The 22,361-nt window shown below is 42.7% G+C and overlaps 2 protein-coding genes across 5 annotated transcripts in view; both read left to right on the top strand.

Annotated features, from left to right (window-relative positions):
- The window catches only part of CDKAL1 (CDKAL1 threonylcarbamoyladenosine tRNA methylthiotransferase), a 685,215-nt gene that overhangs the window by 576,194 nt on the left and 86,660 nt on the right, over positions 1–22,361 (top strand). The gene's annotated exons all lie outside the window — the stretch shown is intronic.
- On the top strand, positions 18,697–20,674 carry LOC142070801 (uncharacterized). Its single transcript, XM_075124768.1, has 2 exons — positions 18,697–19,579; positions 20,169–20,674. The coding sequence occupies exons 1-2, from the start codon at positions 18,997–18,999 to the stop codon at positions 20,669–20,671; spliced, it is 1,086 nt and encodes a 361-aa protein (XP_074980869.1). The 5' UTR covers positions 18,697–18,996; the 3' UTR covers positions 20,672–20,674.

Genomic DNA, 22,361 nt, shown 5'->3' with positions numbered 1-22,361 from the left:
TTTTAAGATTTGCAATTAAGGAGGAAAACCACAATGGATAAGTATCCCTCTGATAGACCCATGTTCCTGGAATGCACGCATATGTTGGGCATCCAGTCAAACTACATAGAAAGCACTGGGCAAGATACCAAAGGTTTTGGAATTCTTGTCATTGGAGGTTTTTAGGAACAGGTTAGACGAACACCTCTCCTGAACTGTGTAGGTATATTTAATCCTGCCTCAGCATAGGGGGAAGGACTAGATGACCTCTAGAGGACCCTTACAGCCGTATACTACTTTGATTCTGTGAAAGCAGTGATCACTGAGATGCAGTTTTGCACCTTCACAAGCCTGAGGGAATAGGGGGACCATAGCCCCAACCGCCCCCCTGTTCTTTCTCATGACTCAACTGTATGTTGAACCTCCAGTCTTTCTGTTTTTCCTTTCATCTATACTTTAAATTATGGCTGAAAAATATTAATGTGCAAATCTCCAAATCATATGCACAAATGCTTAGGTTGGCTGGAAAATTGGACTTTTTAATTTTTTCAGATGAGCATACATTTCACTTTTTCTTACATGTTCAACTATAGAATAAAGCAGGCAAACAATGTATATACACAGTGGTACTATCACTGTGTTCCTTACATATACTGTACATGTGCTAATGGAGAAAGAAAAGATCCTGTTCTGCATAAATGGATGTGACTCTGTGGTCTTTCAGCTTGCTACCTTTGAGTTGACACACCCCAGTGCCACTGAATGCAATGTCATGTATCTGTGCTGCTAAAGAACTGTTGAAATGGATGTCTGCTTCTCTAGGCTAATAAAAAGACAAAATAGGTTATACTTCCCAGTTAGCTCACAGTGGAATAATAAATCCTGGAAGATTTTGAAGTGCATTTCATAGCCACCTGATTCATTTGTGATTTTGTGGAGACACCGGTTAAGCTTTTTAAGTCAGTTTTGGAAAACTTTGGTTAGATATAAAACCACAATTCTGGAGCAGGTTTGGTACAATTAAATCTCTTTAGAAACCTCCTGGATATTGAACTGAAAAAGTTAATCACCAAGCTATAGATCCGACAAAACAATCACTGTAGTTCTGAACTCAATGTGGGTCAAGGAGATGGGAGTTTGAATTCAGTTCATGTTAGTTACCTCAGCCTTTGCTTTTCTGAAGCATTCCTAAAACTGTTTCAAACCATGAAGTTGACAGAATGGATTTCTGTTGAAGAAATACGGTGACATTTGTTAGAACATTTCTCCCGCATAGTCTAAAACTGCTATGTCTCCAAACCCCCACCTCAAATAAAACTGTTGATTGGTAAATGACACCCACATAGTCACCTTTTCTCCCCCCTTTTTCTGAAAAGTTTTATTTATCCCCAAGTAACATTGGTGTCTCTAGCAAAATAAGATTAAAGGGACAAATCAATAAATTTTAGTACAGAAGCAGTCTAACAATAAGGCATTTCATTTTTTCAGAAGCGTGTTTGCCTGGTGTTGCTATCATTTCAACAGCAATCCTCTGACTGACTGTATACTATCTGGGAAATGATGTGCAGTCTGATAGTAATGTGACATTTTATGAGCAGTTTGACTGTTTTCATTACTTGGATTTATACTTTGATTTCTGTGTGGTGAAGAATAAGTGAGCAAGGCAGTAGTGGGAAACAGGAAAGCTGTCAGGATAAAGTTGATAGGACAACCTTGAAATTGTGCCATTGTGTGTAGTAAGATATAGTGACAATTACCCTCCCACATACCTTTTACATACGAAGTCTAATAGGAAGGTCAGTTTGTTTCAAGTATAGTGGTTCTGCAGGGAGAAAAATTAGGTTAATCTCAGCTGTTCAGGAAAGACTGGAGCAAACTTTCAGGAGTCTTGTAATTAAGATACCCATTACGGTTATCTACACCATAATTAATGCTATTTTATTTATAGCAGCAGTGGGAGGTAGGATTTCTGCATTTGCTTGCCAACTGTGCATCCCCAGCAGCAGGTTTCATGGGAAATCCAGTTTTTTATCTCTGGAAGGGAAGCATTTGGAAGCAGATAGTTGTGTTTCTAATTATGAAGAGTGCTATGGTTCATTTACAGCTGAACACTAGTACATTGTTTCTATTGCTTCCAGTGTTTCATATTACTGTTTAAAACTTGACTTGTCCTTTAAGTTCAACAATTCTCATTTTATATGTCTAAAAATAGAAGTGTTTTGCATGCCTTTCAGCCATTCCTGATTTTGGTTCCTCTTCCCTGATTTTTAAGTGAGACTTCTATGTTAAAAATTCAAGGGTTCGAATGCTAGGCATTCAAAAACTGGGATCCTTTGTCATGCTGACAAAGTCTGCAGTAGTGCAAAATTCAGTCATTCTGCAGTTTTCATTACTTGTGAGGTTAAAAATATGAAATGATAAACTTCCAGACTTCTTACTGTAAAGTATTATAATCCGATAAGGAAATTCCCCTAGAGGCTGAGATCTTCAGAAGCATTCAGCATTGGCTTAACTGCTCTCCCATAGATATCAATGATAAAACTCCATTGACTTCAATGGGAGCAGGTAGAATGAATCTGAGCACTTTTGAAAATTCCATCCCACCTTGGTCCTACAAAGATTTACACACATGCTTAACTCTGTACACTGCATGTGCGTTGAGGCATTTAGTAACATAAGGTTAAAATTCAGGGTTCAGTAAGAGAATGCAACTCCTCTGAAAGGCTCTTGGACAAATTCTGCAGTGAGGTAAATGGAAATGCCAGTTAAACTTGGGGTGTAAATTGGTGATGAAGTGGTAAATAATGTAACTTGCATTGGTTTGGCTTTCAGGGAGTAAATTAGACACAGAGGAGACATGAAGACATGGCAGGAAAAGCTACTACTTCAATAGGGAAAACTTGAAGTACGAGAGGAAATCTATACTCTGGTTCCCAACCCGTTCAGTCAAATGAGCGCAAGTTGCACTGCTTAACGAATTACAACAAACTTTGCATCTCCATTTAGATATCAAATTTGACCCATGATTTTTAACCTGATAACATCACTTTATAATATGCTAATTTTGATACACAGTGGTTTGTGAACCTCCGCCTGCCATTATCAGTCCTGTATCCAAAACTGTAAGGAATCCATGTTAATATTATGCACAAATAAACAGGTTTTAGCAAGATACAGTGCTGTATAGATTAAATATTTTATAACAGAGTGAGCTGTCCTAATTTCAGGATAAAGGAAGAAAGCACAGTGTTCTGTGATAGAAAAAGACCAAACATCCCTTGCTTGTAACATCTGGGGAATGCCAGTGTTTCCCCTTCTTTGTACCATCTTTTTTAACATGGGAAGCAGGAAGGCTGTGATCCAAGGACCTCTTGATGCAAATTGGCAGAGGGCACAAAGATATATATGGTTTACAGTAATCCCCCGGGTCTGACATCTATCTTTTAGTCTGCCAAAGGATGTCATGTCAGGTCTCTAATGAGAGCTTGTGTCACACTGGTCATCATAGTCATTGTGAGATGGATGGATGGAAAATATGTGAAGAGTTATGTATATACCAAAAATTACGTTCTTGAGGTCTATGAGTTAAGGCAGGTCATTGAAAGGTGATTCACGTCTCTCAGGCAGTTGGGGGGAAGGCTTCTTTCACTCTGGTCATGTGAAAATTAAATATTGTATGGTTCACAGTCTGAGCAAAATGCTAATGAATAGATTGCGGAGATTGCACAGAAAAACAGAACAGCAGTGTTTAGGAGTAACACAATGAACTTTTGAAATAATATCTGGGGTGCAAATGAACCCCTATTACTCATTCACTCTGTTAGGACAAGCCACCAGCAGGCTTGATCTTATGAGAAGGGATCTGAGCCAAACTGGTTGAAAACGCTGGGAAACGGACTTTAGGGTAAGCAGTCTTCTAGGAGATAGGGAAATGCCTTGTTAGCTCTGTTTAAGCTCTAGAAAGCATGTTATGATTTTGGTTTATATGTAAACATTTGTTTCCAATAGTCTCACTCTGTCCCTTGAATCTCTGTTCTCTGATAATAAACTTGTTCGCGTTTTCACTACAAATATATGTGCTGCGTGTTACGTAGAGTGGTGATCCTGAGTGGAATCTTACAAGCTGGGGCATATTATTCCTGTGGGAATAGTGGATCTGAGGGTTTAGTGAGGGTTCAGTGGAACAGGGGTTGCGCGCTCCAGGAGAACGCTTGGAGGACTCAGCATTTGGTGTATGCCTATTGTTACCCTGTACAGAGAGACCGGGGCCTGCAGAGCTTTGGAAGGTAGTGCTTCTGTTGCCAGAGGCTGGTGCATTTAGGGAGCTGATCCGCAGCAGGCACAGACGAGACTTCCTCATGATAAGGCCAGGTTGTGGCAAGGTGCTTCACAACCCTTAATACACCTGGGAAGAGTCACAGAGGCAAGGCACAGTGTGAAATTCCCTTTGCTGCTTCCTGTATACCACAGGGAAGACAAATATGGGGTGGTTGGATATTACTTAGTCCTTGGCCAAAAGACCAAAAGTCTAAAGTAGGAATTGAACCCTGCCCTCCATACACGCTGGCCCATAGTAGCCTTTTAAGCATCAACATGACAAGGCTTGCTGGAAACCCTTTTCCTTTCCAAAAGCTCTGTGGCATGGGGGCAGGAGTTGATAATACAGAACTGCAGAGGTTCATGCTAGCAACAGAGAGAAGTGCTAATATGAAACTCCCACGATAAATCAGTCTCAATATGTAATCCTAAAATAGCTTACAATATAACTACTTTTATCTTTTTATCAGTTACTGTTAATGTATCACCTAGCTTCCCAAATCACCATTACTGCTTAACAGTTTTCTCCTCTGCTTTTTTATAACATTGTTGAATATGATATTTCAGGTAAAAGATACAAGATTCAGCAGGTGATTAAGAGATTTGTTGCTGCCTGGCAAAGACAGACAAAAATTGTTTGTATTATGATGGCTAACAGCAGATCTCCCAGGGAGCTGTTGGAGGATATTTTAAACTTTGTACTGGTAAATTAACTCTCCCCTTCTTATCATGTGGCTGTACTAGCTAGGCATTGTACAAAATGGGGAGAAAACTCCTTCCTAGTGCAACATGAAATGCAATTCCTCACAATCCATATTTGCCATGGAGACACAGACACTCCAGATCTATTCAGAGAGATCAAACAACAGTGTAAACCTCTTAGCAAGGTTTTTTTTTTCATTCTTATCTAGGTCAGTAGTGAGGCACATCAGGGACCAGCATGGCTAATATCTCCTTGGGTGTGGAAAAAGCTTCATAATCTTTGGAGGATAGATTTATGTAAAACTGACAGATTAATCCAAGGAGAGCAGCAAGTAATTACAATGGCAGTAGTTACAAATCTAGTGAAAGACAAAAAGGTAGCTAAAGTGAGGTTCACACAGGATTAATGTAGTATGTTGATATCAACCGTAATTGGCTGAGTTTGTGAGGCTTTATACTCAACTTGATGGCATTTCTCTGTTTGGTGGTAATGTGATAACTTTGAAATGCTGCATCTGATCGCTTCCAAAATTTCAAGGAATGTTCTAGGCACCAATGGAGAGACCCCTATTGATGTTGATGAAAATTGGCAGTGGGGACACACAGAGCGCCTTGTACCTTGTTAGCCGAGTAAGCAGTTTCAACCCACTCTAACTGTCTCTAGATGAAAGAACGTGTTGATTGGAAGCCATTAGCACGTTCCAACATAACAACATCCCTCACTTTAGTTCTGCCCATCCTCCCACTATAGTTAAAAATGATGACACCCTGAAGGAAGAAGAATTGGGGGGAGGGGGTGCGCATACAGAATTCCTGGCAGGGCGAGAAATGGGGGTGCATAAAGAGCCCCTGGAATGGGCAGCACACAGAGCCCTTGGCATGGGGGGAAAGAGAGCATTAGGGGCACATGGAAACCATGGGGGGGGATATGAGATCTTGGCATGGGGGGCGCAAAGCTGCTGGCAGGGGAAAATATGGTGGCATACAGAAACCATGGCAGCAGGGAGAGTAGAGGACCTTCATGTGCAACAGCCAGGGGAAAGGTGACATGGGGAAAAAGTGGGGAATGGGGTCACCAAGGGCCCTTGGCATGTGGGGGGACGGTTGGAGTGGGGAGCCCACAGAGCCCCTGGCATGGGAGGAGAGAGGGGGGACCCTCCTATGTGAAGGGGAGGGGTTAGTGGGCATGCATAGAGGCCCTGGCATTAGGGAGGGTTGGGGGTTTCAGCAAGTCCCTGAAATAGAGGAATGGGAGGGTGGCACACAGGGATCTTGTAGAGAGGGAATGGAGGGATGCAAGGAGCACTTGGTTGACAATGAGCCCAGCCTATGCAAGAAAAAAAGTGTGCGACCCCCTGGTGTATATATGTTATTACTGAGAGTAAACTTAGATTGAAAGAGTGTTTTTAGGGTTGCAAAGTCAAGCACTCCAAAATTAGAAAATGCCAGATTTATGGTTCCCTGTATAAGTTTAATTCTGCTTACTTGTACATATGCATTTGATACAGTGTTTAAGTACATCATCTCATACTATGCCTTCAGTGTACAGGATGAGCATTGAATGAGGCAGCTGTTCTATGTTTCTTTTTGTCCTCATCATTCAATATATGGCCCCATACCTAATTTTATTAAACACCATCCAAATCCTGTACTGAGTACAGAATTACTAATTTCATGATAGGTTTTTCCATGTTGCTTAGCTCCATAATATTTGAGTACCTTACAAACAGGAATTTATCTTCACTATTCCCCTGTGAGATAGGAAAGAAGTAATATTCTGATTTTAGATATAGGGTTCTGAGGCACTGAGAGATTAAGGCCAAAATTTGTATGTGTTGATTGATTTTGGTTGGCTCAGGGTATGTCTACGCTTTAAGCTGGGTGGTGTGATTTCGAGCCTGAGGAGACATACTCGCACTAGCTTTGATCAAGCTAGTGTGCTAAAAATAGAATGTAGCCACAGTGGTGCAAGCAGCTAGATGGGCTAACTGTCCCAAGTAGGGACTCAGATGGGTAAATATTTGGGGCGGCTTCTATCTCCAACAGCTAGCTCTTCTGCAGCTACATTCTGTTTCTAGTGAGTTAACGCAAACACGCATATGAATCACATCCCCAGATTGAAATGTACGCATACCCTAGTGAATGGGTACTCCACTGAGACGTCTAGGGCCTGATTTTTTATAGGATTTTTTAGCACTTTATATGTTCAGAGATACTGTATAGACATTACCAAGCCTCACAACCGCTCCAGGAGATGGGTAGTATTGTCCCCACTTTACAAATGCAATGGAGATTTAAAGGCAAAGTGACAGTGAGTCATTGTGCACAACAATTTTGGCATTTCCTCACTTTTGAGTGTTTGACTTTGCAACCGTAATAACATTTTTTTTATTGGTTGGCTGGGAGACTTTTTGGTCTAATTTCCTAGTTTAGGCAAAAATAAATTATTTTTTGTGCAACTGTCAGCTAACTCCCTGAGTGATCCTTTGGACCACAGTAGGGAGAAATGGTAGATGGTCTAACTGGGCTTTTCCATCTCTCTCTCTCTCTCTCTCTCTCTCTCTCACTTTACTCTTAGATATGTTGTTTTTATGTTGCTATTTTGTAAGAAGGGGTGGAAGATAGAGATATTTCCTTACTCTGATGTACATCCTTCTAATTTTTCATACAAAAATACGGCATTCAGCAAGCATTTGGCACCTGGGAATGGTCTGTGCATCTTCAAAAATCTTTTTTTAGTGTTTGTCAGACAGAGGCTGACAGCACTAACCTAAATCTTGCAGATTTCCATTGGACCATGGAAGTGGAATATCACCTCTTGTGAGACAAAATCTTATTGTATTGTTTCAGTCATAACATGGCAACTTCATCAGTGTATTTGGCTGGAAGTAACTTTGAGAGGTATTTTTAATGTTTCAAAAGACAGCAGGGCAGACCTATAAAAACTGTGATAGTTCTGTAAAAGGACACTAAGATCTCCTATCTACTAGAAGTCAATGGGGAAAGATGTCTGATAGTGTAAGGTAATCTGCTCTCTCATTGGATAATTTGTATTAATGGGACATTGCCTTGGCTAGAATGTTCTTCCTATGAGTAGTTTTTCCAGCCATGGAATTTTATACTGAGGTGATGAAAGAAATGTATCCAGAAAATTATTCCTCCTGTGTAGATGAAATCTCAAGATTTTTCTGACAAATGAGGTGTAAAATATATTGTCAAATAGTACACTGCTCGGCGTGCTATCTCCCTGTCAATGTTAACTCACTGTTTACACATCTGGAAATACAGATTGTGGATGGATTTCTGATGACACTGCCCTAATGTCAGTTATATAGTTTAATATTTGCTTTATTGCCATCATGCTGCACAGCATGAAAAATATGGATTCTGTCCAGCCTGCAGCCACATACCAGTTTGTGTTTTGATTTCACCAGTTCTCACATTGTACATCGGGTTGGGCTTGGATGGATTTGGATGGTGGGTCTCTCATGAGTACCAGGGTGTTACTACCACGGGCGACACTATTTCTTTTGTGTCAATCCTGAGCTAGTACCTAACAAGAGCATGGTGTTAGAGATCATTGTGGTGCTGTGTTTTGGGTGAAAACTAAAATAGCGGTCCTGACCGCTTGTAATTGTTCATGACTGCGTTATACTCTCGAAGAGAATGAGTGATCTTAACTATGGTATTCTGGCCAAACTGAAATTTAGGTAATTACATTTTTCCTACTTAAAGTCAATTTAAACTGGATGTGGTATGCTCCACTTCCTCTCCTAAACTTCTCTGTAGCGTGGCTATGTACGTTGAACATCTGACACATTTCATTCCAGAGGCAGCTGTATTTAAGAGAAGAATAAAATTGTCTTTGTGCATAGTTTGTATTTCAGTTTCTTGTAATGTGGTTAGAGATTCTTTAGAATGTAAGTTGCTGTAGAAGATGAATATGGTACTGTTGGTGCTAGATTACTGACAAAGGGAAAGAACATCTTTTATGATACCAATCACCAGGGAAAGATACAGTCAACACCAGCTAGCAGAGTGCAGGGAGTAAGTCAGGGCTGTTCCATCTATGCACAAGACCAGAGAGTCCTGACCAGTCCACATGGGTAACAGCAAGAGCTTAGGAAAAGCTTCCAGGGCTACAGAAATCCCAGGCTACCAGGGTTCATCCCTGAAAGCAGCCAACACAGTGTACACTGGAGAGCACAAGGGATAAGTCAGAGACTTCCAACTCACCCTCTCATTGGACCCAGAAAATGTGCTCATGGCACTGGGATCAGTGGCTTCCATCACAGGGAGTAGTATATTGTAGTATCATAAAATAGCCTTTTAGAAAGGAAATACTTTACACACAATGTAAGCATGTTATTTACCTCTGGAAAGCAAACTGGAAAAGCTCTTGGATAATCCTTGAGTTCTCTCTTCACGCCAATAAACTGTATATTGTACTTCTCTTTTTACTTAAAGGAGCAAATTTTCAAAGCAGCCTCAATTAGCCCTTTAAAATTATGTTTATGATATTATGACTGTGTAGACAGATGCCTGACTACCACATTGACACACACTAATGTAAGGTTTTGCAAAAGTTCAAAAATGCACACAGTCTAAGAGGCCACTTTTGATAATCTCACCTTCAGAGGAAAGTAAAAGGAAGAAACATGGTTACAAGTACATTTAGTACATTTGTAGCTCATTTTATTTTTTCATTATCAGGCCAGTCACATAACAATACATGAGTAGAAACTGATTAGAACCATTGATTTCAATCTTCAGGATATCTTACTATTACATGAATTGCCATTAGAGCTGCTGATTAGGAAGGTGTAGAAAAGCACATTTTATGGAGCAGGTGGATTATTTTTTCTGTGTGCACAGAGAGGTTCCTTTTTCTTGGTTTCACAGGACCACACTCTGTTCAGTGAAATAAATGCTCTCCCCTTATCTCAAATTCCAAGCTGAGTTCAGCATCTGGAGAAGCTTAAGAACTCAATGCATCAAATTACCCTGCTCAAACTGTTGTTTATTGCAGGCCATTTTGTCCTGTCATCTCCATGACAGAATGTCAAAGCTTTTCTTTCCGTTGCCTTCAGCTTGCAGCATCTGCAGGGATCTGATATGCTACCTCTGCATTACACAGGGGAGAAACGTCAAACAGTCGCGATTAAGGCAGCAAACCAGACAACTTGCAGGCATTGGTAACTTCTGCTACTGCACTGCAGAGATGGTCTGTTAGAAACAGGATTTTGCTCCCCATTCTTTTGTTCACTTCTTTTGGATCTTAAACCATTTGATTTCCCATTGGAATGAATTAGTTTTAATGCATGTTTTTCCCGTTTTACTAAAATGTTCCAATATAAGTTCAGTTGCATGTGAACAAAATTAAGATTATCCTAAAAATATTAAAATGTGCCTATCGGTAACAGTGCAATACATATGTTTGTGCACAGTGATTTTATTTAGATAATATAAACTTTCCTCAACTGTTAGGAATGCTGTAGAGCAGTGGTTCTCAAAGCCGGTCCACCGCTTGTTCAGGGAAAGCCCCTGACGGGTCGAGCTGGTTTGTTTACCTGCCGCGTCCGCAGGTTTAGCCGATCGCGGCTCCCACTGGCCGCGGTTCGCCACTCTAGGCCAATGGGGGCTGCGGGAAGCAGCACGGGCCAAGGGACGTGCTGGCCGCCCTTCCTGCAGCCCCCATTGGCCTGGAGCGGCGAACTGCAGCCAGTGGGAGCCGCGATCGGTCGAACCTGCGGACGTGGCAGGTAAACAAACCGGTCCAGCCCGCCAGGGGCTTTCCCTGCACAAGTGGCGGACTGACTTTGAGAACCACTGCTGTAGAGAACCTTTTGGAAAAAATTGAATGTAAAATTAAGGAACAAAATACGTATTTGGGCATGAATTTTATTTTATTCTCCTGTTCCTCCTTTTTGTATTTTTTAAGGGACAAATCTTTAAAACTGAAAAGGAATTGAAAGATAAATCAAATGTATTTCTCTCAAGATACCACCTGCATAGGATTCCCACTGCTGGGTCTCAGCTTTAGGACAATCCTAGGCATTCTTTCCAGTTGCCTTGTCTTTTGCTTGAAGCTGAGACCCAGCAGAATAATCATCACAGGTGAGTAACTTCCTTTTCTCTGTTTATGAGCTGGTGCATTTTTATTTTATCCTGTAAATAAAAACATATTTTTATTTAAGTCACAGCTTACCCTGACATCTCTTTTATAAAGTTTCTAACCTAAATAAAAATATTTTGTGTACACATGCCTTGTAGTTATAAACCAAGTCTCTACCTATATGCATCTCTCTCTCATTAAATAGCCCTGTGTTATAGTAAGGTGTCAAGACATAAAAATTATAACCCCTTCATATTCATTCTAATATCATTTTCACACCACGTGCATCTGGTTTGGGTTGTGAAGATACTTTAAGCTGATGAATTTCTGATTGTCCTCACTTAACTGAGGTCCTATTTAAATTCCTCTTTTCAATAGTCTGTAGCTCTTCAGAGTATCAAATTGCCTTGGTTCTACAGATATAGGCAGAATTACCAAACTCAGAAGTTTTTCGGATATGTTGCCATCTTTGTCAGACTGATATGGACTTAGTTGTAGATGAATAAGAGAGAACTACATTTTGAAGGAACTATATGTGTGTTTGATAATACATGCACCAAGAGACATTGCTTTGGGGTAAAAATAAAACTGAAGACCTTCAGAGCCTCATTAAATTTGTCCCTAAATATCCATAGATATTTGGATGGGTTTTGTCATATAACCATGTTTAGTTTCCTGGTCAGTCTTGGTTTAGTCATGAAAAGGCATGCAGTGCTCATTAAGGTTGTTAAATGGACTATTTCTGAGAGGTAGAGTGGTATCTCTAAACAGTTCTGTCTCTATGCCCTTTACTGCAATGTGACAGTCCTTTCATTTATGAAACAGAGTGGAACTACAGTGTGGCAGGTAGTATGGGCAATATTTGCAATAAATATTTCACATTTTATACAGCTGGGGTGTATTAATTTTGTGCTCCAAAAAGTTCAAGGCTTGGATATGAGATCATAGAATGAGATTGCATTTCATAATAATGAATATTTTGGCTCCAAAATTAAATATGACTCATTCATTTTTGCTTTTAATTTCTACAGTCATTAGGGGGTATCTTATCTTCCTCTCTTAACAACATTTGTTGGTTATCAAATATTGCTACATAGAGTAAATACCTATTATAGCACCGATTATCCTGTGAATTTCAATTATTAATATCTAAAAATCAATGTTCTGATTAATGTACAAGATTCTGGTGTCTGTCTCTAATGCAACACAGAGCCTTTGGCTAGATTTACCGTCTCTGCTCAATTTTAAAAGCAAGATTACTCTAGCCATTCTCCATCAATTAAGTAATTAGCTTTTGGGAACTTCAGTATTTCAAATGAACACATAATATTTCTGGATTAACAGGCAGTAAGATTGTCTTGCCTGCTGCTGGTGAAGAAATGGCAAGGAAGCCTATTTTGTAATTGAGAGCCAAAGCAAGGCACATTGAAAGGACGAAGACATGCAAGCATAGAGCCATATAAGAGCAATGGGTGAAATTCACGTTATGTAAAGGTAGGGTGACCAGGTGTCCGGTTTTTGATTGGAACACCCGGTCGAAAAGGGATCCTGGAGTCTCCAGTCAGTACCGCCGACCAGGCCGTTAAAAGTCCAGTCGGTGGAGCTACGGCAGGCTAGCCCCTACCTGTGCTGGCTCCGCGCTGCTCCCCGGAAGCGGCCAGCAGGTCTGGCTTCTAGGTGGTGGTAGGGCCACGGGGTTCCATGCGCTGCCCCCGCCCTGAGCACCGACTCTGCACTCTCATTGCCTGGGGACTGCGGCCAATGGGACCTGCGGGGGCGGTGCCTGCAGATGAGAGGCAGACAGTGCACAGAGCTGCCTGCTGCACCTCCACCTAGGAGCCAGACCTGCTGGCCACTTCTGGACTGCAACATGGAGTCAGGACAGGCAGGAAGCCTGCCTTAGCCCCCCCGCTGCTCTGCTAACCGGGAACTGCTGGAGGTAAGTCCACGCCCCAACCCGCTGCCCCAGGCCTGAGTCCCTCCCACGCCCTGAACCTCTCTGCCCCACCCCTCAGCCTGGAGTCCCCTCCTCCACCCCAAACCCCTCATCCCTGGCCCCAATTTATTTGCAATAAATATTTCACATTTTATACAGCTGGGGTGTATTAATTTTGTAGTGAGCAGGGGGCAGGGCCTCAGGGAAGGGGCAGGGCTAGGGTGTTCGGTTTTGTGCGATTAAAAAGTTGGCAACCCTATGTAAAGGGCCAGTATGAGATTTAAGTAATGTATAGTCTTTGTGTGAGGAGCAAGATGCAGCATTGCTACCTTTACTCATCAATACTGGTCTTTTTCTAAATAGAAATGGAAACACAGAAGTTGTGTTTTCACCAACAATCATGACCTTTCCACAAGAATGGAAAGCCATGTTACATGTCTGTGCATGAACAAACTCACATTTTAAATTTAAATATGTTTTCTTCAGCAATCTGCAGTGGAAAAATCTTCATCATTCTGCATATGACACTTTTGGAAGACAAAGAAAAGCCAAACGAGATGCTGACTGGATACGTTTGGATAGAATTTTAAATTAAGCCTGTGTGTATCTGTGTGTGTATGTGTATATACATAGATATTATGAATATCTTATATTCACGCTGGAGAGAAGACGATCTTCAAACAAACAAACAAACTTGTGTATATCTAGCTTAAAAATGCTAATCTTACATTGCTTTCTTTATGTGCCTACATAATGTAACACACAAAAGCATTTTAGACTTTTATTAAGGCTTGATCATTTGATTTTTACATTTTAAATCTCAAATGGCTCATAACTATTGTCATTCTATAGTAAAAGCAACTTTTAGAGAAAAAACACTAAATGTAGGGCTAAGAAAAAAAAGGCCTTTGAATTGAAAGCAATTCCTGAAATGCCTTTTTGACTAATCAAGCACATGAATGCAAGTGTCTATCCTGCCTAATGTGAAGCTTTTAATAAGTCAGACAAGCACTGCTTGCACAGATTAATTTATGATGATGTTTTCTTGAAGTACTGTTAATTGTATATTTTTTGCTTCATACTCTAAATGGCTCTAATTTAATAGACTACTTCAAGTCCCTGCAGTCATGCTTTTGGCTTGTTACATTGCGATCAAAACAGATATTAAGTGTTTTTTATTGAATTGTGACCTGGTGATTAGAGAAAGCCTTGCAGTGTGTTAGTTATAACTAAACACTTTGCCGAAAGGTTGCATGATAAATAGCATCTGGCTCAGACTGATTTTAAGATTGCATTTAAGATTGCATAGAAGAAAGTTTGAGGGTAGAGGAGAGAAACCTTGTCAAATCATAATACATGGCTGATGCCAACATGTCAGTTTCTTGTCAACTAAAAGATGATTTAGAACAACAAAGAACAATGAATGTATGTACATACAGCCTGAACGTAATAATCCAGGATATCGCATTATCCTGGAGAGCCACATGCCCTATATGTAAACCATTAGTAGTAATTAATTTCCAGCAATCTAACCTGGGACAAATCCAATAATCTTGCAGACCCTGACAAATCAAGTTGTTGTCAGGATGACTGTACATCTTTGCCTGCTGGGGAACTCACTCACACTCTCTCCCCCCCACACACACACGCACATTGAAAACGCTTACTCTACCATTCTAAACATCAAAAAAAATTTGACACTTTTTACTGAGAACCAAATTTCTGTTGGTTTCAGATGTTTTCAGGGATTGAGTTTAAGGGGATTATAGCCTTCAAATGTTTTAACACTTTTGGAGGATGATGTGGGGGGTGGGGTCTGTCCATCTCTGAGCCTCAGGGATTGCAGAATTTTGATACCATCTGCTGTTGGATTCTAGTGAGGAAAAAGGGATCAGACAAGCCACCAAAAAGCTATTACATGGAAAAGAGAAAGCCCTGGCTATTCAAATCTAGTCAAATTTTGGGGGTTAGAGGTGAGGCATATTTTGGAAAGATTGAAGATAACATTGATCCCTCTGTGTCAGCCACAAGTTGGAGGAACCTTAGTTGTTGTTAATATTTGTATTATCATAGCACCTAGAAGCCCCAATCATGAACCGGGAGCCTGTTGTGTTAGTCACTGTTCAAACACAGAACAAAAAAATGGTCCCTGCACTAAAGACCTTCTAAGTATAAGACAAGAGACAACAGGCAGATACAGACAGATGGAGTGTACAAGGAAATAAGACAGCATAGGTCATCATGATATGCCGTGATCTCAGCACACCAGCAGCCTAGCTATTGTCATGGTTTTTTGATGCAACACTGCACAGGAGAGTTTTAAGGAGGGATTTGAAGGAGAACAATGAAGTGACTTGGAAGATGTTTAGGGGGAGCTTTTCCCAAATGTGAGGAGCAGCATGGGAGAGGCATGAAGATGCGTGTTTGAGAATTTTACAAGTGAGTGATGGAAGCTGGTATCCTGGGCTGATCGGAGACTGGAGTTAACTTCTCAATACTGATGAGAGATTATATGTAGGCTGGAGATAGGGCATGAAGGGCCTGGAAAGTGAAGACAAGTATCTTATGTGGAAGGATGCAAAGAGAGTGATGATATGGTGGAAAAGTTAAGCTAGAAAATGATCTTTGCAGCAGCATTCTGAGGGGTTATGAAGTGGGCATGATTGCGTTTGTCAAGGCTGGAGAAAAGGATGCTGCAGTTGGCATTCAAATTAACCCTTATAATTGACCTTTAAAGTTATATGTTGGCTGCAGGCCTGGTCACTCAAAAACAAAATAGAGAGAGAGTGCAACATTGGGTGATGTCTTTTTCTGTCACCTACCACTCCCTGTTTTCTAAATTACGGTTTGTACAATCCAGGACTTACTCTCAAAAGGCTGTTGTTAAAGGTAGAACATTTACTACAGCTTCAATTAGGTACTGGGGTAGTTTTCACTGTTGTAGTACAGGGGCTTGATTTGTGTGGGATTGGATAGACTAAAAGGATTGGTGTTGCAAGATGATCAGGAAAGATTTTCTTTATTTTTCAGGAGTTTCCATGGGACACTGATTTGAGTCTTTTGGCCCAGCAGTAAGCCATTATTTAAGGATGGCAAATTGCCATTACAGTTCCATATGTTCAGTATGTGACATATCTCCTCTGATAAAGTGGTGAAAGGAGTCCCTGTGATTAAGGCACATGAGTGGGAGCCAGCTGACTTGGGTTGTATTCATGGATCTTCTGCAAACTTCCTCTGTAATTTTAGGCATATCTCTGAAATTGTGTGCCTCAGTTTTTCCACCAATAAAATGGGAATAATAGCAATTTCCTCACAGAGGTGTTGAGAGTCTCAATATTTGCTAGGTGCTTTGGGATCTTCTGAATGGAAAATGCAGTATATGGAAGGGACAGTATTTATTTATAATCTGGGCCAGTAATCAACTCCTGAATGTTAAGATGGGAAGCACAAACATAGCCAAATGTGTCTTTAGTGACTGCTCAAGGGACCCCTAAAGTAGAACCAAAATTGTACATTGTGGAGCATCTGTGACTTAAGACAGGCGACTTCTTACTGGAGGTGGCTCTTATGACATTTTTCATTGTATTTTCAAGTGTGACCTGTATTTTCAAGTGTGACCACTCACTTTCTGCTCCCGATACCCCCTGTTGGCTGTTAACGTCGTCAGGTGGGTCTTCAGTGGCTCAGCCCTCTGGCTAAGTCACACAGATTCTAAAATGGATGAACCCCTTCCGAGTTAACACAGGTCCTACAAGGACTACCGCTCTGCCTTTGTTGGAGTCTGCAGCCGTGTCTCTTGGCTCAATTCTCAGCCTCTTCTGGGCTAGCTTTAAGTCCATCCCTACCCTGTTATAGAGCAGTGCCTCCAGGGTGTCCTCCCTGGAGAGACTTTGTCCTCAGCGGTTCTCACTGTCCCAGCACTCCAGCCAGGTCACCTCACACATTCAGTCCCCTTCTGGGGGGGCCATCTAACAAAGTTGAATAAATGGTTGGCCATCTCTTGGGTCTTCAGCCCTGTCCTTGAGCCCTTTAAATTCTAGCCCCTTTCTTGGGTTTCTAAACAACACTTGTTCTTGGGGCTTTGACCACTCTTCCAGTAGTGGGATCCGAGCCCACCCATGGCGACCCTACAAATAGCAGTCATGTGCTGTTTCCTTTAGTAATTACTAGTGCTGTTCCCTGGGCCACTTCCAGGAAGCCCCCTTTGCTTCACCGTAACCTTACGGCTGAAGTTTTCTCTCTTCCCTACTTGAGCAGGGTCTCTCCCAGGGTTCCTTGCCTTGAGAGTTTCACAGTCTTCCTCACCCTTCTGGTCTCAGCCAGGAACTGACCTGCTGAGGCCCACCAGCTCCTTTTAACTGAGCCTGCTGTGCTCTGACTGGCTGATTCCATGCAGCCTTTCTATGCAGGCCTGGAGGGACCCACCTTCACTGCTCCTTTCTTGGGGTGGGGTGTGGTAGGACCCCACAGCCTTCAGCAGAGGGCCCCGTCAGATAGAGCAATTTTTTTCTTTCCACTTTTTAATATTTATTTTCCTACATCCCAGTATTTGTGTAGGATAACAAAGTGAATGCATATATGGTTTAAAAGTGGGAACAGTTTGGTTAATCTACATCTTAAATAGTTCTGGGCCCCAGTAGTATATTCGTAATATAGCATAGAATACAAAGCAGCTCTGACTATGGAGCTGCATGGAGAGGGCAAACTTAGGACCTGCCTAGCCTATTTATGTCAAAGCACTGATTAAATGAGAATAGGAGAAATACTAAGATAAAGACCTTCCTTCTCACTTTCTGTCATGTGCTCATATATCTTCAGCTTTTTATTGAAGCCCAAAAGTTTATTGCTTATTATTTTAACATAATGACCTAATATATTTTTAGGTTGTTTTGCTCAACAAAAATTGTGATGATGAACAAGATGGGTCAAGTCCTAAGAAGTGCTAACACCAGTGGCTCACATAATAGTTAGCACACGTTAGAAATTTGCCCAGTGCATTTTATTGTTTTTGATGTAGATTTTTGAAGACAAAATAAACCTTCAAAATTAGTGCTGTGTGAATATTTGTAAATGTTCTTTGGCAAGCTCTCTCTTTGACAGAGAGTTCCAGGCTGTAGTCCTGATCGATCTCTTGCACTCACATAAATATGCCAGATACCACACAGATCCAATGGCACTCTGGCACACACTGATCAATATACACTAAAATGTAACAACAGATTGAAAGTTGGTTGAAGAATATTTTACCCAAATCTAATCTTAAAAGTGGGAAAGAATCATCACTTGAGTCACGTCAGAACTCTGTGGAACACTGTTCCAACATATTTTGGGGGGAGCAGGGATGCCTTTCTGGTATTTCTGATCATTGGAAATCTAAAAATATGGGAATTTTCATTAAATCCCTTTTTGAAAAATCTTCCACCCCAGCTAATTCTAGGATTCCGGTACTTCTCTTTTGAGGACTCAAGCACCAGAAAAAAAAAGTTACTTTGCCTTGAAAAACACATATTGAAAACAAAACAAATAATATCTAGATACCAGTGTGATAGGTGGATTATAAATAAAACAGGTAGATAGATTTCTGCCTTTCAGCCCTGGTCTACACTAGGACTTTAGGTCGAATTTAGCAGCGTTAAATCGATGTAAACCTGCACCCGTCCACACAATGAAGCCCTTTATTTCGACTTAAAGGGCTCTTAAAATCGATTTCCTTACTCCACCCCTGACAAGTGGATTAGCGCTTAAATCGACGTTGCCGGCTCAAATTTGGGGTACTGTGGACACAATTCAATGGTATTGGCCTCCGGGAGCTATCCCAGAGTGCTCCATTATGACCGCTCTGGACAGCACTCTCAACTCAGATGCACTGGCCAGGTAGACAGGAAAAGAACCGCGAACTTTTGAATCTCATTTCCTGTTTGGCCAGCGTGGCAAGCTGCAGGTGACCATGCAGAGCTCATCAGCACAGGTGACCATGATGGAGTCCCAGAATCGCAAAAGAGCTCCAGCATGGACCGAACGGGAGGTACGGGATCTGATCGCTGTTTGGGGAGAGGAATCCGTGCTATCAGAACTCCGTTCCAGTTTTCGAAATGCCAAAACCTTTGTGAAAATCTCCCAGGGCATGAAGGACAGAGGCCATAACAGGGACCCGAAGCAGTGCCGCGTGAAACTGAAGGAGCTGAGGCAAGCCTACCAGAAAACCAGAGAGGCGAACAGCCGCTCTGGGTCGGAGCCCCAAACATGCCGCTTCTATGATGAGCTGCATGCCATTTTAGGGGGTTCAGCCACCACTACCCCAGCCGTGTTGTTTGACTCCTTCAATGGAGATGGAGGCAATACGGAAGCAGGTTTTGGGGACGAAGAAGATGATGATGATGAGGAGGTTGTAGATAGCTCACAGCAAGCAAGCGGAGAAACCGGTTTTCCCGACAGCCAGGAACTGTTTCTCACCCTAGACCTGGAGCCAGTACCCCCCGAACCCACCCAAGGCTGCCTCCTGGACCCAGCAGGCGGAGAAGGGACCTCTGGTGAGTGTACCTTTTAAAATACTATACATGGTTTAAAAGCAAGCATGTGAAAGGATTACTTTGCCCTGGCATTTGCGGTTCTCCTAGGTGTAGTCCTAAAGCCTTTGCAAAAGGTTTCTGGGGAGGGCAGCCTTATTGCGTCCTTCATGGTAGGACACTTTACCACTCCAGGCCAGTAACACGTACTCGGGAATCATTGTAGAACAAAGCATTGCAGTGTATGTTTGCTGGCATTCAAACAACATCCGTTCTTTATCTCTCTGTGTTATCCTCAGGAGAGTGAGATATAATTCATGGTCACCTGGTTGAAATAGAGTGCTTTTCTTCAGGGGACACTCAGAGGAGCCCATTCCTGCTGGGCTGTTTGCCTGTGGCTAAACAGAAATGTTCCCCGCTGTTAGCCACAGGGAGGGGGGAAGGTTGAGGGGGTAGTCACACGGTGGGAGGAGGCAAAATGCGACCTTGTAACGAAAGCACATGTGCTATGTATGTAATGTTAACAGCAAGGTTTACCCTGAAAGAGTGTAGCCACTGTTTTATAAAATGTGTCTTTTTAAATACCGCTGTCCCTTTTTTTTTTCTCCACCAGCTGCACGTGTTTCAATGATCACAGGATCTTCTCCTTCCCAGAGGCTAGTGAAGCTTAGAAAGAAAAAAAAACGCACTCGCGATGAAATGTTCTCCGAGCTCATGCTGTCCTCCCACACTGACAGAGCACAGACGAATGCGTGGAGGCAAATAATGTCAGAGTGCAGGAAAGCACAAAATGACCGGGAGGAGAGGTGGCGGGCTGAAGAGAGTAAGTGGCGGGCTGAAGACAGGGCTGAAGCTCAAATGTGGCGGCAGCGTGATGAGAGGAGGCAGGATTCAATGCTGAGGCTGCTGGAGGACCAAACCAGTATGCTCCAGTGTATGGTTGAGCTGCAGCAAAGGCAGCTGGAGCACAGACTGCCACTGCAGCCCCTCTGTAACCAACCGCCCTCCTCCACACCCAGACGCCCAAGAACACGGTGGGGGGGCCTCCGGCCAACCAGCCACTCCACCACAGAGGATTGCCCAAAAAAAAGAAGGCTGTCATTCAATAAATTTTAAAGTTGTAAACTTTTAAAGTGCTGTGCTTAAAGTGCTGTGTGGCATTTTCCTTCCCTCCTCCACCACCCCTCCTGGGCTACCTTGGTAGTCATCCCCCTATTTGTGTGATGAATGAATAAAGAATGCATGAATGTGAAGCAACAATGACTTTATTGCTTCTGCAAGCGGTGATTGAAGGGAGGAGGGGCGGGTGGTTAGCTTACAGGGAAGTAGAGTGAACCAAGGGGCGGGGGGTTTCATCAAGGAGAAACAAACAGAACTTTCACACCGTAGCCTGGCCAGTCATGAAACTGGTTTTCAAAGCTTCTCTGATGCGTACCGCGCCCTCCTGTGCTCTTCTAACCGCCCTGGTGTCTGGCTGCGCGTAACCAGCAGCCAGGCGATTTGCCTCAACCTCCCACCCCGCCATAAACGTCTCCCCCTTACTCTCACAGATATTGTGGAGCACACAGCAAGCAGTAATAACAGTGGGAATATTGGTTTTGCTGAGGTCTAAGCGAGTCAGTAAACTGCTCCAGCGCGCCTTTAAACGTCCAAATGCACATTCTACCACCATTCTGCACTTGCTCAGCCTGTAGTTGAACAGCTCCTGACTACTGTCCAGGCTGCCTATGTATGGCTTCATGAGCCATGGCATTAAGGGGTAGGCTGGGTTCCCAAGGATACATATAGGCATTTCAACATCCCCAACAGTTATTTTCTGGTCTGGGAATAAAGTCCCTTCCTGCAGCTTTTGAAACAGACCAGAGTTCCTGAAGATGCGAGCATCATGCACCTTTCCCGGCCATCCCACGTTGATGTTGGTGAAACATCCCTTGTGATCCACCAGAGCTTGCAGCACTATCGAAAAGTACCCCTTGCGGTTTATGTACTCGGCGGCTTGGTGCTCCGGTGCCAAGATAGGGATATGGGTTCCCTCTATAGCCCCACCACAGTTAGGGAATCCCATTGCAGCAAAGCCATCCACTATGACCTGCACATTTCCCAGGGTCACTACCCTTGATATCAGCAGATCTTTGATTGCGTGGGCTACTTGCATCACAGCAGCCCCCACAGTAGATTTGCCCACTCCAAATTGATTCCCAACTGACCGGTAGCTGTCTGGCGTTGCAAGCTTCCACAGGGCTATCGCCACTCGCTTCTCAACTGTGAGGGCTGCTCTCATCTTGGTATTCATGCGCCTCAGGGCAGGGGAAAGCAAGTCACAAAGTTCCATGAAAGTGCCCTTACGCATGCGAAAGTTTCGCAGCCACTGGGAATCGTCCCAGACCTGCAACACTATGCCGTCCCACCAGTCTGTGCTTGTTTCCCGAGCCCAGAATCGGCGTTCCACAGCATGAACCTGCCCCATTAGCACCATGATGCATGCATTGGCAGGGCCCATGCTTTCAGAGAAATCTGTGTCCATGTCCTGATCACTCACGTGACCGCGCTGACGTCGCCTCCTCGCCCGGTATCGCTTTGCCAGGTTCTGGTGCTGCATATACTGCTGGATAATGCATGTGGTGTTTAATGTGCTCCTAATTGCCAAAGTGAGCTGAGCGGCCTCCATGCTTGCCTCGGTATGGCGTCCACACAGAAAAAAGGCGCGGAACGGTTGTCCGACGTTGCTCTGACGGAGGGAGGGGCGACTGACGACACGGCTTACAGGGTTGGCTTCAGGGAGCTAAAATCAACAAACGGGGTGCCT

The sequence above is a fragment of the Caretta caretta genome, chromosome 2 (assembly GCF_965140235.1).
Source record: "Caretta caretta isolate rCarCar2 chromosome 2, rCarCar1.hap1, whole genome shotgun sequence".
NCBI lineage: Eukaryota > Metazoa > Chordata > Testudines > Cheloniidae > Caretta > Caretta caretta.
Note: the sequence above shows the minus strand (reverse complement) of the source record. Positions and strands in the feature narration are given on the sequence as shown.

Bases quoted from the DNA above. Each gene is read 5' to 3' on its own strand.
- LOC142070801 (XM_075124768.1), top strand. From the start codon at position 18,997: ATGCAGAGCTCATCAGCACAGGTGACCATGATGGAGTCCCAGAATCGC. The intron at 19,580-20,168 runs GTGAGTGTACCT...TTTCTCCACCAG, and splicing joins AGGCGGAGAAGGGACCTCTG to CTGCACGTGTTTCAATGATC.